Source organism: Priapulus caudatus, unplaced genomic scaffold (assembly GCF_000485595.1).
Source record: "Priapulus caudatus unplaced genomic scaffold, Priapulus_caudatus-5.0.1 Scaffold226, whole genome shotgun sequence".
Classification (NCBI taxonomy): domain Eukaryota; kingdom Metazoa; phylum Priapulida; class Priapulimorpha; order Priapulimorphida; family Priapulidae; genus Priapulus; species Priapulus caudatus.
In genome coordinates, this window is record NW_014577287.1 from 264,134 (window position 1) to 281,099 (window position 16,966).

Genomic DNA, 16,966 nt, shown 5'->3' on the forward strand with positions numbered 1-16,966 from the left:
CATGCGACACTTGGCGCCCCATAGTTCAGAAGGCGAACGCTAGCGAGCGCTAGCGAGCGTTCGCTCTCCTGAACACGCCTCTGTTGCGGCCCTGCGCCGCGAAGCAGACTTTTCCGTTTTATAGATGGCGCTGATTTTCTAACATGGCGCCGAAGTTTAAACATTGGTAGAAACTTTTTTCTGCTTTATTTGTTGTCAACATATGCTAAACCTGTCAACAAATGCTACATTAAGTACTTAGACTGTCTGGTTGACTTGTCTTAGTGTGTAGTCTAGAATCTTCGTCGTACACATCTAATATGGGTAATGTAACTTACTGATTTGTTCATAAAATACAGTAACAATGTCAATGTCAGACTCAATAATGACAATATTAATATTATATTGACAATAACAATAACATTAACAATTAAGTTACATTGTCAAACCGCCCCCTCCACAAGCACTTGGAACGTCTCAATAAAAAAAGAAGGTAAATAAACACGAAATGTATTTACTACAAAGTTTCTCTACTCTATTTCGCCTATAATCACCTGTAAATGCCGGTCAAAAGCTCATCTGCAACACACAACAAGTACACCGCACGCACAGGAACTTGGCGTCTCAATAAAAAAAAAGGTAAATAAACACGAAATGTATTTACTACCAAAGTCTTAATGTTTTTCTACTCTATTTCGCCTATAATCACATGTAAATGCCGGTCAAATGCTCATCTGCAACACACAAGTACACCGCACGCCCGCCTTGTGCACAAACGACATGAATAAGAGAGAAGAGATCTATATATATATATATAGAGAGGGAGGATATGGCTCTCTTATTCATGTTGTTTGTGCACAGGGCGGGCGTGCGGTGTACTTGTGTGTTGCAGATGAGCATTTACAGGTGATTATAGGCGAAATAGAGTAGAGAAACATTAAACGCTAATTTCTCCAGTACTAGACTAGCAAATACTTCGTGTCATGTATAATCATACTACCTTATGACAAAATAAACTCTAGTTCCTCCTATTTCACTGCACGTTGTCTTATAAAAGGTATTTGAAAATACCTCCAATGTTGTTCAAATTCTCCAATGTTGTTGACACGTTCGCGTTGCTCTGCCAAGCAACCGTACAGCGGGTGCAACCCGTAGCAAAAAAAACCCCATGTGACATCCCCTAATCGATTCGGGGCTAAATTGTTTGGCAAACAATTCGGCGTTGGCGCCAGATTGCCAGATTTCGCACCTCTTTCTTGTAGGTTTTAAGCAAACGCGCAGTGAAAATGGGAGGAACTAGAGTTTATTTTGTCATAAGGTAGTGTGATTATGCATGACACGAAGTATTTGCTAGTCTAGTACTGGAGAAATTAGCTTTTGGATGCGCAGATTGCGGCTTTAAGACTGGTATTAATACATTTCGTGTTATTTACCTTTTTTTTTTTATTGAGACGTTCCAAGTGCCTGTGACCGCACGCCCGCACGGCGCCCTGTGGGGGAGCTCTAGGGGGGGTTTCCCCCCTCGTCAAAGGGGGGTTTGGGGGTCCTCCCACAATAAATTTTTAAAATTTAAGACACCAATATGCTTTTTTAGAGCTTAAAAATACTTTTCAAAACTCTAACAAATATATATTTATACTTCAGTATAGGCATAATTATTTCGGCATCTGCCAATTTACATGTCAAATTTTTGTTTTCCGTTACGGAATGCCGTATTCTATATTTATAATTAATATTACATTGATTTTAACAATTTTACATACCTTGGTCGCTTTCAAAAAATAATTCAGAATTGACATGATGAACTTTGTAACTTTGAACTTGTAATGTCTAGGATGATCTCGATCAAACGCTTGAGCGGACATTTAAACAATGGCGCTCACAATGGCCGAGCAGCAGACGATCGTTTCTGGTACAGTATCAGCTAGTGATGTCCCGATGATCGATTATAATCGAAAATCGATCGATTATAGTTTCAAATTCGATAATCGATTATGAAAACAAATAATCGATTATCGGAAATACCAAAACAAACAAACAAGGAACTGTACTCACGATGTCGTGAATTGATATGACAAGTAGAGCACAAGTCTTGTCAGTCCTTGTGCTTTTAAGAATAACACAATACAGAGCCTACAGACGAAACACGTCTACCGACGAAGTACAAGTAGTTATCCTCCGCCACGCAGTGTCGCGAGGAGAATTGTTTTCGTGGCCGTTTCGCGTTTCGTGTATGTGGCGGACGGGTGTATGCTGTGTGTCTGTCCTCTCGGTATCTTTGCAACCGTAAGAGGTAGAAACTTCAAACTTGGTCCACAGCTGCATCTTTATGGGGGCGAGAGACCCTATTGATTCTGAGCCATTTCCATCCGAAGGTCAAGGTCGAGGGTCATTAACTATATTTCGAACACTGATACGTACGTATCCAGAGCTGCGCTGTGTTATGATATCGATTTATTCCAGCCAGCCGCCCTACAATGCCTGGACCAATGACGAATGCTAACCGTCCACGAACACAAACAGAAACTAGAACAGAAACGACACGCGCATGTGCGCTTTATATGCAGACTTGAATTATATTTTATGCGCAAAGTTATCTCGCATACGAGACCCAAATAGCCGTATAGCATGCATACATCGCATCACACCATATTTCCCCGAAACCCCCTAGTTTGCCTCGTGCCCTGTGGGCACTCGGATGCAAATCACACACCTCGGCAAGCCAAGGTGTTGATTTTTCACTCGCCTGCCTTTTCCAAAACACAAGGACTGCTTGATCATGTTTGTTTAAAACTTTTAATGTGTTTAATAACGGCATTTAAACCATTCTTTTTGAAATTAATTAAATACTGTATAGGAACAGACATTGATATACATACAGCAACCTTCACAGAGTTAATACATGATCATAAAACATGATAATATTGAATTGCTATGTATAATTGTATAGTACAAAGTAAGATTAAATTAAATCTATGCTATTATTAAACGATTATCCGATTATAATCGATTATCGATCGGTTAAGGGAAACCGATAATCGATTATGAAATTCCAGCCGATTCCCATCACTAGTATCAGCAATTAACTTTAGAGATCAACACATGTCTTCTTATAAACATTCTTCAGTTTATTACCGGTACTATAGTCATGTAGTACTTAGTATATATGCGTGTGTACATAAACTATATGTGATTTCAGATCATTATATGCTCGGGATTGCAATAATTGTAGATCCCGCCTGTGCATAACGAAAATGTGTGCTTGAAAAGCACCGCTCAACGGCTTCTCTCCAAACTTGGTCGGAACAATCTACAGATCATGACACGTTGCATCGGCTATTTTTTTTCCCAGTTTCATTTTTTCCACATTCCACGTTCAAAAACATTAAAATAGTGGGACATTTTTGCATCGCAACGTCACAACAACACGAAAACACGACGCCACCTATCGGATCTTATATGTGTTAATATTTTCCATTTTTTTATTTATTTATTTATTTTTAGTTTTGACCACCTAACGGGGATGGACGGGTATGGCTAGTAACTATAATACTAATAAACTAATAATACTAGTAATACTAATACGAAGAGTAATAGTGTTCGCGTATTTATAACCTTAATCATTAATTATGACGTGAATCACACTGAATGTCCGTAATAATATAATAAATAAATATAATATAATATTAATAATAATGATTATGTCCGTCTTGGACATAAGCTTCAGTATGGGGAAGGCAGTCAGGATTTGGCAGAAATAGATGTAGAAGGATCAATGTGAATGACAACGTTATATCTTAGCCACAAATGAAAATGTAGCCTCTGATATTATCTGGTAGCATGTGTGCTATCTTCTAAATTTTTAAATGGCTGCATCACGCATATAATGACATAATGTATGACTAATTAGTTATGTATTATAAAATTATTTGTCAAGTTAGCTTGTGTATTGAAATAGCCAAGTGCTGTCATTTCTGTATTGCATTTTGCAGTGGCAGTGGTAGCCCTTGTTGTATACTTCAGCTAATTGATGCTTTGTATTTGGTAGAAGTGTCAATAACAAGTTGCTAATACATGATGGAGCGGCAAGCTGGTACTGGCAGTGACTCAACTAATATAGAGTGGAGATCATCGGTGTTGCATCCACTCAGCAGCACTGTTCATCAGAATAGAGCCAAGGCTGTGAATGGCACAAGCTCTGTATTACAACTAGGAGATCTATCTTCTATCTTACATGAAGATCAGGAAGTAATGATAGCAGCTATATCACCGACGTCATCAAAGCAAGCCGAGCTTGGATTAGCAACAAACGAGAATGTAGAGGACACTGCATCTCAACAGGAACTTCATTTTATTGCATTTCGACACAGTGATGTAGAACTCTCTGAATGGGCGGAACATCAAAATAGCAAGAAGTTGCTCAATTTCGCAAAAGCCTTACAACCCAGCGATAGACTAGTGAGCGTAGCTGATGCCTCGCAGCACCCCACTATACAACTTTCGCACACGAGCTTTGATACGACTGCCCATCAGTTGCTGGACATGGAGCAGTCTGTCTCCCAGCATGCAACACTGTATTTGGAACACCCTACCTTTGAACAGAGTGCACAGCAGTACTATCACCATAGCAGTGAACAACTGCCCACTGAGCACTCGATTGGAGAGCAAGATGATGTTCCACAATCCATTACTACTCGATGTGGCAAAGATTTGCAGCTGTCGGATCCTCAGCAGGTAAAAAAAAAGTTCACACTTATATATACATTCACACGCATGTACGCACGCATGCACACATGATTTATTGTTTGCATCAACCCATCATGGCTACAAATACAAGTCACAAATGCTTACAATTGACCTATTTTCAAAGGGCTTACCTACCAGAATTCAAGGTTAACATGTGGATAATAATAAAAAAATTTTGGGTGCCCTACTGGCAACATAATCTTACTACAGTACTATGTTATTTGCAGGGTATATGATGTGTGATCATGGTATGTGCAGCAAAATGTTTATAGCTGCCTACTGTACTCTACTACGATATACATAGTGGCTAACTCCCTGGATCCCGAGTTACTAAAACCAAGAGAGTGACAAATGCTATTATTTTTAAAACAGTTTCTATTTTAATGTAAAAAGGCTAGAAGTCACGTATATGTGTGTGTGTGCGTGTGCGTGTGCGTGTGCATGCGTGCGTGCACGTGGGCGTGCGTGCATTCGTGCGTGCGTGTGTTCACATGTGTAATGTTCCGTAGAATTATTTGATTGCTTTTTTGAGGCAGTGCAAATCTCTGAGGCTGAAAAATGACTGATAATTATTTTATTGAGCATATAATTGTTAATAATGTGATCACTTTTATTATTTAGTCCCATGTCACCCATGTTAATTTACAATATGCATTTAAAAATCTTGTTAAACCATCTCCTACATTGCTATTTACATAACTACCTAAAAGTGGCAATCAACAAACCACATGCATTCCTAATACTATGTTGTGGAGCTACTGACCCAGGAACGATCAGTATTCAGTACCCTTGCATGTGCACCCTGATACGTTTTGTGCTGAATTAATTTAACTCTGTACTGCAAATCTGTAGACACTCCGAGTCCATGTTTGCAGCATAAGTTTTATCAATCAACCTTACAGGAATAACAAGTGACAAGTGTAGATGAGTCAGTATATAATATTACAGACCTATGCACGTCAAAGTATTTAGCAGTTTTTCAACTTATCAATCATACCGACACTTTAATTGTTTCCTAGTATTAATAGCAAAAGTTCTTCCGATATTATCTGAATTGTGAAAGCAGAACAAAAGGGCAAAAAACTCAAGGAATTCGCATGTAGTCATTCCTATTGAATATATACATTACTTTGAACAGCATAAGTGTAACTTTTAAAATGTTATATATTTGGCAGGTCTTCCTGAACACATATTTAACGTAAAAGTATAGTAAAAATGTAAGTAGTGCATTCTAGCTAAATATATATATATATATATGAATCATTGTGCAGTTTTAAGATTTGATATTAATCAAATTGGAGAAGTTGTTAAATAAGTAGGTAATCCAGGACAGATATGGAAGCATAGATTTGCAGTGGAGTAATTAGTGAATTATGTGATTAGTGGATAGGTGTAAACCCTGCTTCTCTTCGATTTCCTTTATATATATGAAAAGCATGTGGCTATGCGGTAGACAAATATGTAATTAAATCCATGTACGTTGTAAAGTGTGTCAATGAATATTTGATGTGAGTGATAATTAATGATTAATGTGCACTTGCGCATTTTGCACATCCTGCGTGTGTAGACCCCCCACCCCACTCCTCACTGCGTACTGTTCTCCATGATTCATGCTAGCAAGAGCAATTTACACGTAGCGTCATATAACGTGGTCGCGGACCGTGAAGTTGGAGGGTTGCAGGCTGTCCGATTTGCGTCCGAACAAAGGCAGGTGCAACAGCTGCAGTAGGTGAAGTTCACAGCTCGCGGGCGAGGGGTCGTCGGTACAGGTGTTTTGTGTGACCGTTATTTGGACGTACCTGCGTATACAGGTGGACACAGAGTGCATTGATCACATTCAAAGCAGGGAAAAAAGTACTTTTTTTCACGGGAGCTCTTTTTCAAAAGTCTGTGGAAAAAATAGCTCTCGTCAAAAATTTTACGGAAGCTATTTTGAGTCTCACGAGAGCTATTTCGGAGGTTTGAAGAGCGAATCGCTCATCGCTCCCGTGTATTTTTTACCCTGATTCAAAGGCTTGTGTAACAAACGGCATGTATCGTGTTACTTTTCTGGGTGTTAGCTGATTTAGATTGTGCCAATTGGGCATAGAGGCAGTGTGCATTCCATGTGTTTTAAAAGTTATCATTGCCACCAAATTTGTGCTAATCTTGTTATTATTTTGTAAACTTTTCAGGTATCGGACGTGGATTTCAAGAACAGTTACAGTGCGAGTTTGACAAACAATCTTCCTCATGGAATTGCTGAATCAGAAGAGTATAGAGGTGGATAAACCTGATAAAGCATTGCTATAGTATACATACAGTTAAACCTGTAAATAGTGGTAACTTAAGGACAACTCCCAATGTGTCTTTTACAGACATACATGTACATACATCTTCATACATGTATACATGTATCTTCTATAAAGGTGGTTTCACTATATAACTCTCACTTGATGGAAATGTTAAGTGTCTATTCTACAGAGGGGACCGTAGACATAGAACCAGTATGCAGGTATTTCTAAGAGTAATATGCAGCCAAGCTATGGAGTTAGTATAGTGCAAAGCTAGAATGCAGCTAAGCAATAAAGTATAGAGTAAAGCTAGTGTAACCATAAAAAATGGCAGCTAAAGAGGAACTAGCAAAGAGCTGATTGTTAAATACAATAGGTTTGTTAGCAATTGGTGTTATTTAGAAAGAAACTTGGTTATTTACTTTTGTCCTAGCAAATCTAATGAATAATTAACAATGAAACACCTTTAGCAGGCATGTGTGAACCAGTACAGTTACTGTCTGTAATTTGTGCATGTTCCCTTTGCTCTGGCTCTCATTTAGAGAATGATCTCATATAGATCAACCTTTTAACTGGGACTTGGACTTGGCCTTCTGGCAAAGGCCACTTAACTTGTTTTATAAAAAACTGGTATGATTTTTCTAGGCAGAACAGATAATTACTGTTTATCAAGCGAAGTTGCTAGTCTTCCAGAGCTTTCTGGCATGTAATATGCTTGGCCACTCACATGAGTAAATGTTAGGTTGGGTGCAGGTAGACTTTTGTGATCACGTAACATAAAGAAAAACATGGAAAATTGTTGCATATATGCTACGGTTGTTCTGCCATGATTGATAAACGGAAATACAAAAACAGCCAGATATTTTATTCAACGAGTAATTAGATTGAGCTATGTTATGGTGGTGTAATTTCACTTTCCATTCGAAGGGGCCATTCATAAAGCCTATCCAATCAGGCGGTTGAAATGTCGCAGGAAAGGACCAGTGATGGGCAGTCATTACAGACTGGCTGTTTTACACATATGCTGTTCTGTATGTTTATAGATCACAGATCTGACGATGCATCACTCTCGTCTGAGAGCAGTAACGCAGCACGTGCAGATATTTATAAGGTAAGGCATGGTCACAGGAAGCATAGTCATAGGATGTTGTGGTTATGGTTGGTGGCATGTTGGAAAGATCCTTTCTCCTCATTCCTATCTTGCATTTTGAATTCGATTATTTATCGATAATTCTGTTTTCATATTGGAATTAATTATTAGTCTGTGAGCAGCTGCCTGGTCAAAAACTTCGTGCCGTTCAAGTTGGTTTGTTCTATCATCGCAGACTTTTCATTTTACCCGTGCTCACATGCGATATACGTGTTACAGAGGCAACAAGCAGATCAAGCTGCCCCTGCTTCAACTCTAGGAGGACCCTCTCTGGAGGAATCCACGCGATCACATGACGACCACGAGCAGACAACACCTGGTATGTCGGACGGAGAGCCAGATCGCCGCCGGTCAGTACACTCGCAAAGTGGCGAGACGCTGAAGGTTAATACGGCCGAAAGGGCGCCACCGGCCAGCCTCGGCGACGACAGCGCATTTCCCCGCTGCGACGAGAATGGCGTTTCACGCGCGTCGCCGCGAGCGACCGTAGCGAGCAACGTGTCCGGCTACCACTCCGCCGACCGATCGAGTCGTCGGTCGGACGCGACGCCGACCGATAAGCCGAGTGCGGACCTCGCTAAGCCGCACAGCGAACTCGCCGACGCACTTGTGTCTAGGTCGCGCGAGGTTGCCGCATGGCCGATGGCGGCCGTGGCAACGCGCAAGCAACCGCCAGAGGGAGCTGCGATGGATGGCGACTGGAACAACCACGCGTCGACGAGCGAGGCCTTGGCGGACGAGACGGTTGTGCGGCGCACGCGGCGCCCCCTGTCTGCGGAGTCGTCGTCGTCGTCCGTGGGCACTGTCGACTCTCTGACCGTGCGCGTGGCGCTGCTGCTGGGTGAGGATGCGTCCGATCTTGTGGGAAGCAGCAGCAGCCGGACAGGCACGCGCGCGTCACGCAGCGCTGACGACGGCAGTGCGAGTGCGGTGCCCTCTGGTGACGGCGACCGCGCGTCGTCAACGCTGAGCGAAGCGTCGTCGTCGGGCCGCCCCGCCGTGCGGCGTCGCGCGGCCGGCAGTGACGCACCGCTGACCGACCGCAGCACGATGACCGACTGGTCACTGCCCAGCTTCACGACCGCGACGACGGCAGAGTCGCCGCGCCAAGCCGATCCATCCGACGGCGAGCGGGGGCGCGCCCGCCGCCACCCACCAGAGGGCGCCTCTAGGGACGCCGGCACAATGGGGTTAGCGTCGAATGGCTACCTGCAGCCATCTCCGTCCGCGTTGCCACGTCGACGTTACCGTGGCAGCAGATTATCGTCGTCGCAGAGCAGTAGCGCTGATGGGAGTAGCGACAGCGGCCGCTTGGGAGTGAACGGCGTGAGGGGGAACGTGAGCAGCGACAGCGAAGATCCCCTGCGGAAGTACCTGCAGCCGTCGCCCCGCGTAGCCACCGCCGCGCCGTTCAGCGACAGCGGAGGAGAGGTGTCGCGCGATTACGGAGAGGATTCGAGCGGTGCCGGCGCGGCGGGCGTGCGAGACAGCAGCCTTGACCAGTACCTCGGCCCGTCGCCGCTGCCGCCGCCCTCCGTTGACGTCATTGAGCCGACGATGTATGACGAGACGGATGCCGGACCGGATGGATCGCCCGTGGTTATTTCACGCTATCTGAGCTCGCCACCATCGGAGGTGCTCAACGTGTGGGTGCGGTCGGGTGGCCGTGAAGAGGGTTTGCCATCTGAAGAGGGGTTCGCCGTCTCAAAGTCTCGTAGTCTCAACCCGCGCGAGTCTCGCAGTCTCAACCCACGCGAGTCTCGCAGTCTCGGCCCACGCGAGTCTCACAGTCTCGGCCCGCGCGAGTCTCACAGTCTCGGCCCGCGCGAGTCTCACAGTCTCGGCCCGCGTGAGTCTCGCAGCCTCACCCAGCGCGAGTCTCGCAGTCTCAACCCGCCCGAGTCTCGCAGCCTCAAACCGCGCAAGTCTCGCAGTCTCAACCCGCGCGAGTCTCACAGTCTCGGCCCGCGCGAGTCACACAGCCTCAGCAACATCCGTCCGACGTACGCCCCGTCTGTCTCGCCCCGGCTCTCCGAGATCGATGATGCCGACCTGTCGCAGTACCTTCGTCCGTCGCCGCGCCCCGCAGACAATGCCACCGGCGCATCACGTCTCGAGATGTCGACCGACGAGAGCATCGAGTACAGCCTGTCGGCCAACGACCAGGACACGACTCTGCCCACGTTGCCTCAGCCGGCAGGGGTAGCCACACACGCGGCGGCGGCGGCGGCGGCGCCGGCGCGTGACATCGTGCTGCGCAACGCAGAAGCCTCACACTGGTGCGTGTCGGCCGAGGAGTTGAGGCAACGATGCGAGGTGTGCGGAGGCGTGCGCGGCGCGTCTCCACACACCTGCCCCGATGCCGACCAATGCACATCGGCGTCGAATGCGGGAGTTGCTCGCGGGTCCCCTGATTCAGATGTCGTACATTGGTGTGTGTCGGAAGATCAGCTGAAGTATCGCTGTAAGGTATGTCATGGCGTCCGTGGCAAGTCTCCGCATACGTGTCCCATTCATGACGCACAGAGCTCCGAGTCCAGCACGGAAATGTCCGCTGCATCTAGCACAGAAGAGTGAGGTTGTTAGAGAAGCCCCGCGAAACACAGATATCTCGTTTGCACGAAGTGTGGTGGAATGCGCGGTGGGTCACGCATACGTCCCTGTTCACTCTGACAACCTCCGATGTCAATGGATTCTACAGCAAAGCAAGCAGAAATGAACCAAAGGGTGCCCTGATTCAGATGTCGTGGCATTTGGTGGTGTGTCGGGAAATCAGCTGAAGTATCGCTGTAAAGGTCTTGTGCATAGGCGTCCTGTGGACAAGTACTTCGCACACGTGTCGCCAATTCATGATGGGCGACCCACAGAAAGCTCCGAGTCCAGCACGGAAATGTCCGCATCAGCCACAGAAGAGGAGGTTGTTAACGGAAGCCCCGCGAAACAGCAGATATCTCGTTGCACGAAGTGTGGTGGAATGCGCGGTGGGTCACCGCATACGTGCCCTGTTCACTCTGACAACCCTCCGATGTATGATTCTACCGCAAGAGCAGAAATGAACCAAGGGTCCCCTGATTCAGATGTCGTGCATTGGTGTGTGTCGGAAGATCAGCTGAAGTATCGCTGTAAGGTTTGTCATGGCGTCCGTGGCAAGTCTCCGCACACGTGTCCCATTCATGATGGCGACCCACAGAGCTCCGAGTCCAGCACGGAAATGTCCGCATCGGCCACAGAAGAGAGGTGTAATGGAGGCCCCGCGAAACAGCAGACGCATCACTGTGAGAAATGTGGGGGGAGTGCGCGGTATGTCCCCACACGCCTGTCCCGTTCACCCTGAAAACCCACAGAAGTCGGACTCTGCAGTACGTATATCTCAAGGGTCCCCGGATTCGGACGTCGTGCACTGGTGCGTTTCAGCCGATCAGCTCAAGTATCGCTGTAAGATGTGCCACGGCGTTCGCGGCAAGTCGCCGCACACGTGCACCGTCGCCGACGGCAACCCAAACAAGTCTGAGTTGACGACAGAATCGCCCGCGCGAGTGTCGCCCGATCCGGACGTCGTGCATTGGTGCGTGTCGCACGACCAGCTGAAGTATCGCTGCGAGCTGTGCCACGGCGTGCGAGGGGACTCGCCGCACCCCTGCCCCGTGTATGACGCTCGCGAGGTCGCCCCGGGGTCACCGCCCCGGTACGTCTGCCGCGGCTGCGGCCGGGTGTGGGACGAGGCGTCGCCGCCGGCAACCACGACCGCCGGACGTCTGGCGACTGCCGGAGAGTGTGACCCGCGGGCGACCCCAGCCGACGGCGTCGGACACTGGTGCGTCGTCGGCGGGCAGCTGCAGTACCGCTGCGACACGTGCGGCCGGCTGCGCGGCTCGCGACAGCTGGAGAGCGGCGCGGCGCCCTCTATAACGACCCACCCCGCGCCGGCCAACGTCCACCCGGGGGGTCAGCTTCAGTACAGCCGCGAGGACGGCTCGGGCGTCTCGGGCGAGTCCGACGGCTCAAGCGATGCGACCGACTCGCGGCGCCCCCTACGCGACTCGTCTTCCACGCGGCGCCCCCTACGCGACGCGACGGACGCGGACGCGCGGCGGCTCTCGCTGCCCGTGTCTGACATCTACGACGAGCGGTCGACGCTGCTCGTGTCGTCGTCGTCGTTCGACGCGAGCGACCCCACGCACGCGAGCGTCGCTTCGTGGCGCGGCGCCGACCGCAGGGCCGCCGCAGCCGATGTACGTGCCCACCCCGGCTCAAGCGACGACGGCACGTCGTACGGTTCGACACGGAGCACCGGAGGACATCAAGCGGTCGAGGACCTCGCAGCTGCTCAGCGCAGCGAGGACGACGACATTGGCCTGCGCCTGTGGAGCGACGGCGCAGCAGTAGGCGCAGGCATCGCGTACACCCGCATCTCGCCGCGCTCTGACTCGCCCGTCGACGGACTGTCTCTGACGGAGCGCGTGCGACGCCTGCTCACGAAGACCGCTTACCTCGAGCGCAAGTACGTCGTCGTGGTGACGGACACGAGCAGCAGCAGCGGTGGCGGCTCCGCGCGCAGCAGCCCCGCGCTCCGTTCCCACGACGACGATGATGACTTGCGCGAGCCCGAGTCTGACCGATCGAGTGTCTACGACGCGTCTCGTCGGAGCGCCGAGACGCCCGACGCCGCGTATGGGGTGGCGCCCCCTGGCGACTCGGTGTTGTCGAGGGACGTGGGAGCAATGAGGATGGCGCGCGCCGCGGCGTCCGCAAGCCTGCGTGCACGAGCCGACGCTGACGTGATCGCAGATGAAACCGCGCAGGGAAAGCCCGGCCGCACCCGTGACTTAGCGATTATAGGTGCCGCTAGGGAAGCTACCGAGGATAGCAACAGGAGAAGTGGGATCTACGGTGTTTATACTGGGAGGGAGTCTCCCGTCGACAGCGGCATCACTGCTACCATGCATGCACGAGAGACTGTCCACAGTACCCTGTACTCAGCAGTGGCTGCTGTTAGTCGCCCACACACGGCAGGTGCGTATGCAGGGCAGACGTTCATGCAGACAGAGGGCGCCTCCGACAACATCTTCCGTGACACACGGCGATCGGAACCCGAGGGTATAAGCTTTGCCACGAGAAGCGCTGCCTCCTCTAGCCAGGGGGCGCTGTTCACTGCTGCGACGAGCACAGGCGGCGACGATTCGGCGGGCGGCCTTCGTGCGACGCTAGCTGCTCACGCCCGCCGCATCGACGCGTTGTTGTCTCCGCCTCGTCTTCACGCCTCCACATCGCGCGTCGTCGCTCCCACGGAGAGAGTGGTGCTGTCGCGGCAGACAGTGAGGGCAGGTGTCGCCGCCCCCACGGAGAGAGTGGCGCTGTCGCGGCAGACAGTGAGGGCAGGCGTCGCCGCCCCCACGGAGAGAGTGGCGCTGTTGCGGCAGACAGTGGGGGCTGTTGTCGCCGCCCCCACGGAGAGAGTGGCACTGTCGCGGCAGACAGTGAGGGCAGGTGTCGCCGCCCCCACGGAGAGCGTGGCCCTGTCGCGACAGACAGCAGGTGTAGGCGTCGACGCGAGCGGCGGTCGTCGCACGGCAACGCCCGAGGTATCGCCGGGTGTGCAGTCGTATGAGGAAGCCTTTTGGCAGGGAAGGGTGACTCATAGCCAGTATCTCGAGGAGCTGCACAGTCAGATACTCACGCCTCGCCCGCTCGACACTTCGCTCGCCGGTCGGTCGCGCGAACACACTGAACGCGACTCGTCGACCGAGGACGCGGGGCCCGTTAGGCGGCAGGCTGGACACAAGCGGCCGTCGTCCGGGGCAATGCGGCGAGTCGAGTCGCGCGAACACACCGGGCTGGAGGTCGACTCGTCGACCGAGGACGCGGGGCACGTTAGGCGGCAGGCTGGACACAAGCGGCCGTCGTCTGGGGCAACGCGGCGACCGGAGTCACGCGCCCGACTGCAGGTGCCCGCCCGCGGCGAGTCGCGGAGCTTCAGTTCTGGTTACTGCCTGAGCGACGTGGAGCGGTCCAGCGGCAGCGAGCAATACCGAGAAGCCGATGCAGACGCTTCCGTAGATCGCCGCCACGAGGTTGAACGCGGCCGAGCGCAGGACGGCAGCGGGCGGCGCGTCTCACCGACGGTGGTCCCGGCAGCGGAGGGAGCGGCAGATGCTTCCGTAGATCGCCGCCACGAGGTTGAACGCGGCCGAGCGCAGGACGGCAGCGGGCGGCGCGTCTCACCGACAGTGATCCTGGCAGCGGAGGGGGCGGCAGACGCTTCCGTAGATCGCCGCCACGAGGTTGAACGCGGCCGAGCGCAGGACGGCAGCGGGCAGCGCGTCTCACCGACGGGGGTCCCGGCAGCGGAGGGAGCGGCAGACGGATATCAGCCTGGGAGAGGAGACAGGTAGTCGTTAAACTTTAATCGGTTGAAAAGTGCTGCGAATATACTGTATACGCCATATTTTTCGCGTATGTACAGATATTTTCGCGATTTCAGACTTGACGGACAATTTCGGGAATGGTTAATTTCGCGGTCGGTGAATTATGAGTTATTCGGTATTATTCGGTATAAATTATTCGCGTGTTGTTATTTTCGCAGTCGGGGGACGCGTTCGCGAGATTCACGAAAATTAAACCACCGCAAAATATACAGCGTATACAGTACATCATTGTTTCAGTCCGGTGGCATTTCTTCCATAAACGATTGACTGGAGTGTGTAGCTTTGTAGATACATAGGCATATACCGTGAGTTGATTGACATTTATTTATAGCTTGCTGTATAGATGCAGTATGGCACAGTGAAACAAGTAAGATTATATGGGAAATTAAGTTAATGAATTCCCCAAATCATGAGAATGGGCATCTGTTCCCATCTTTAGCTTTATACTATGGGAAATAATTGACTGTTATTGTGTCCAATTCAATACGATGATTACTGATGAAACAGGATCACAGAGAGCTAAACATCTGCTGCTATGTTATTACAAAGGTAAACAACTTTAATTTGGCAGATTAATCTGATTGGTCTGCGGCAGGCAATTTACGTCAACGACAGAAATTAATAATTTACGTGATCGACTGGCAGGCAGGAACACCTGATTGTGGCAGCAGGTGTTCCTCTCTAGGATGCCAGTTTGTGCTCGATTTGCATTGTTTATGTCCTTCCCTATAGCCAATAATGCAGGTACGCCTCCCCTAGCACTCATCTCAAACTTCGATGGCTTGATTAAATGTAAGAGCACAAACACTATTTGATTATGCGCCAACATAATCAACGTAATTTATATAATATATTTTTATTATTTTTATAATATATTTTCATTTATTTTATTTTTAGCTCATCTGACATAGTCAGATGCAGCTTGTAGAATCGCACGATCGTCCGTCCATCCGTCCGTCCGTCCGTCAACAGTTGGGCACAAATCTTAACCGCTCGATGTACGGTCACGATATTTGGCACATTGGGGGGGATCGTCAAAACGAGTTGGGATGTCGAAGCTGGGGGTCAAAGGTCAAAGGTCAAGAGGTGTAAAAGAAGGAGGAACATTCACTCCTTAACTTAAGGTATAGGGAGGAAATGCAGAATTGCGGCATAAATCTAAACGGCTCGACCTAGGCTCGTGATAGTCGGTGTATAGCATCATGGTAGGAAAAGCCATCACTGTGCTGAAATTGGAGGTCACAGGTCAAAGGTCAATGGGCACAGGGCAGATTTTAGACATTTTCTGACGACATGGTCTGATAGAGCGATTGAAAAACTTTTTTGTTTCAGCGGGGACCTAGCATTTTTATGGCTTTATTGAAAGGACCATGAAATCATGTCAGCAGAAGGGACTGTTTAACCCTCCTCTTGAGGGTCAAAAGGTTATCCGACACTTACTCTTCGATGGATTTGTAGACAGTTAACAAAGGACTGAACTGTTTTTGCTATTGTGGATGTGAGGCTACAGAATTTATCCAGCGACTACAATATCTCACTCCAAGCAAAGTAACCATGCAGTTCCAGTAAACAACATCCGCTAGCTAATCAAATAATTGGAAAACCCATGATTGCAGTTGTATTGTTATAAAGGTAAAGGTTATAAGGTTATAAAAGGTTATAAACGTTGCAACCAATATTAATGGATGGAAAAGAGAAGAAAAAAAGGCCTAATAGTGAGAATTACTCAGAATCCGCACATAATTAGTTTGTTTTTTTAATTAAAATAATATTGCATGTCAATGTTTCAGGTATGTTTCCTACATACCATCACGACTGCGCAAGACGCACAAAGCGTTTAAAACGATAGCTGCACACAACAACTGCATGTATGCAAGTCTGTCGATGTGCCTGTGGGGCCATCAGGGAAAAAGTTTTTTTCTGAGATTGGCCGGCATGGTCAGTGGTGCTGCCCAAGTTGAAGAACACGTGGCAAAGGTAAATTAAGCAAATTTCTTATTTAACATGTATGAAGAAATATGTTCTTTCTAAGTACTTTAATGGCATTGTTCCCATGTCATTGACTATAAGCAATTTTAGATGTTAATTACCTGTTTTGCATCAGGTGTTGGAACAACACACGACAACGGAAGATATTAGGCTCTGGGCGTTTGAAGCCACAACAGATGTGGTGATGGAGGGCCTCAATTTTGAGACCTCGAGTCCAGAGTCCTTGATAACGAACGTTATCAAGGAAGAGCTTTTCCAAACAGCTCGCAACAGCGACTCTGGTATTCTTACTTTTTCACAATCAACAGCTATGTAGTGCTTAGTGAATTAATTGTTGACCATGTTGACGTAAATGATATGAGTAGATAATAACACAGGAGTTAAATTAGGATTTTCATGCGTTT

At 48.8% G+C, this 16,966-nt stretch overlaps 4 protein-coding genes across 5 annotated transcripts in view; all 4 read left to right on the forward strand.

The window, feature by feature from the left end:
• LOC106807620 (melatonin receptor type 1A-like) overlaps positions 1–3,983 on the forward strand; it is an 11,838-nt gene extending 7,855 nt beyond the window's left edge. The window contains exon 4 of the mRNA XM_014810014.1: positions 3,972–3,983. Within this exon, the coding sequence (XP_014665500.1) occupies positions 3,972–3,983 (12 nt within the window). The remainder of the gene's footprint in view (positions 1–3,971) is intronic.
• On the forward strand, positions 125–9,320 carry LOC106807621. The gene is made up of 6 exons (XM_014810015.1): positions 125–166; positions 4,028–4,713; positions 6,900–6,987; positions 8,042–8,109; positions 8,368–9,069; positions 9,195–9,320. The coding sequence occupies exons 2-6, from the start codon at positions 4,054–4,056 to the stop codon at positions 9,318–9,320; spliced, it is 1,644 nt and encodes a 547-aa protein (XP_014665501.1). The 5' UTR covers positions 125–166; positions 4,028–4,053.
• On the forward strand, positions 9,316–11,810 carry LOC106807625. 2 transcript variants are annotated; one of them, XM_014810019.1, is made up of 2 exons: positions 9,316–10,695; positions 11,039–11,810. In XM_014810019.1, the coding sequence occupies exons 1-2, from the start codon at positions 9,334–9,336 to the stop codon at positions 11,480–11,482; spliced, it is 1,806 nt and encodes a 601-aa protein (XP_014665505.1). In that variant the 5' UTR covers positions 9,316–9,333; the 3' UTR covers positions 11,483–11,810. The 2 variants fall into 2 exon arrangements, with proteins under 2 accessions (XP_014665505.1, XP_014665506.1); XM_014810020.1 differs by having other exon boundaries at positions 9,316–10,617; positions 11,276–11,810.
• A 2,506-nt stretch (positions 11,811–14,316) lies between these two features.
• The window catches only part of LOC106807622, a 13,512-nt gene continuing 10,862 nt past the window's right edge, over positions 14,317–16,966 (forward strand). The window contains exon 1 of the mRNA XM_014810016.1: positions 14,317–14,536. The gene's annotated coding sequence lies outside the window, so the exon portion shown is untranslated. The remainder of the gene's footprint in view (positions 14,537–16,966) is intronic.

Coding starts and splice junctions, on each gene's coding strand:
- LOC106807621 (XM_014810015.1), top strand. CDS start 4,054: ATGATGGAGCGGCAAGCTGGTACTGGCAGTGACTCAACTAATATAGAG. Junction 6,988..8,041: donor TGAATCAGAAGAGTATAGAG/GTGGATAAACCT, acceptor GTATGTTTATAG/ATCACAGATCTGACGATGCA. Junction 9,070..9,194: donor GCAGCGCTGACGACGGCAGT/GCGAGTGCGGTG, acceptor GACCGACCGCAG/CACGATGACCGACTGGTCAC.
- LOC106807625 (XM_014810019.1), top strand. CDS start 9,334: ATGGGGTTAGCGTCGAATGGCTACCTGCAGCCATCTCCGTCCGCGTTG. Junction 10,696..11,038: donor GCTCCGAGTCCAGCACGGAA/ATGTCCGCTGCA, acceptor TCCAGCACGGAA/ATGTCCGCATCAGCCACAGA.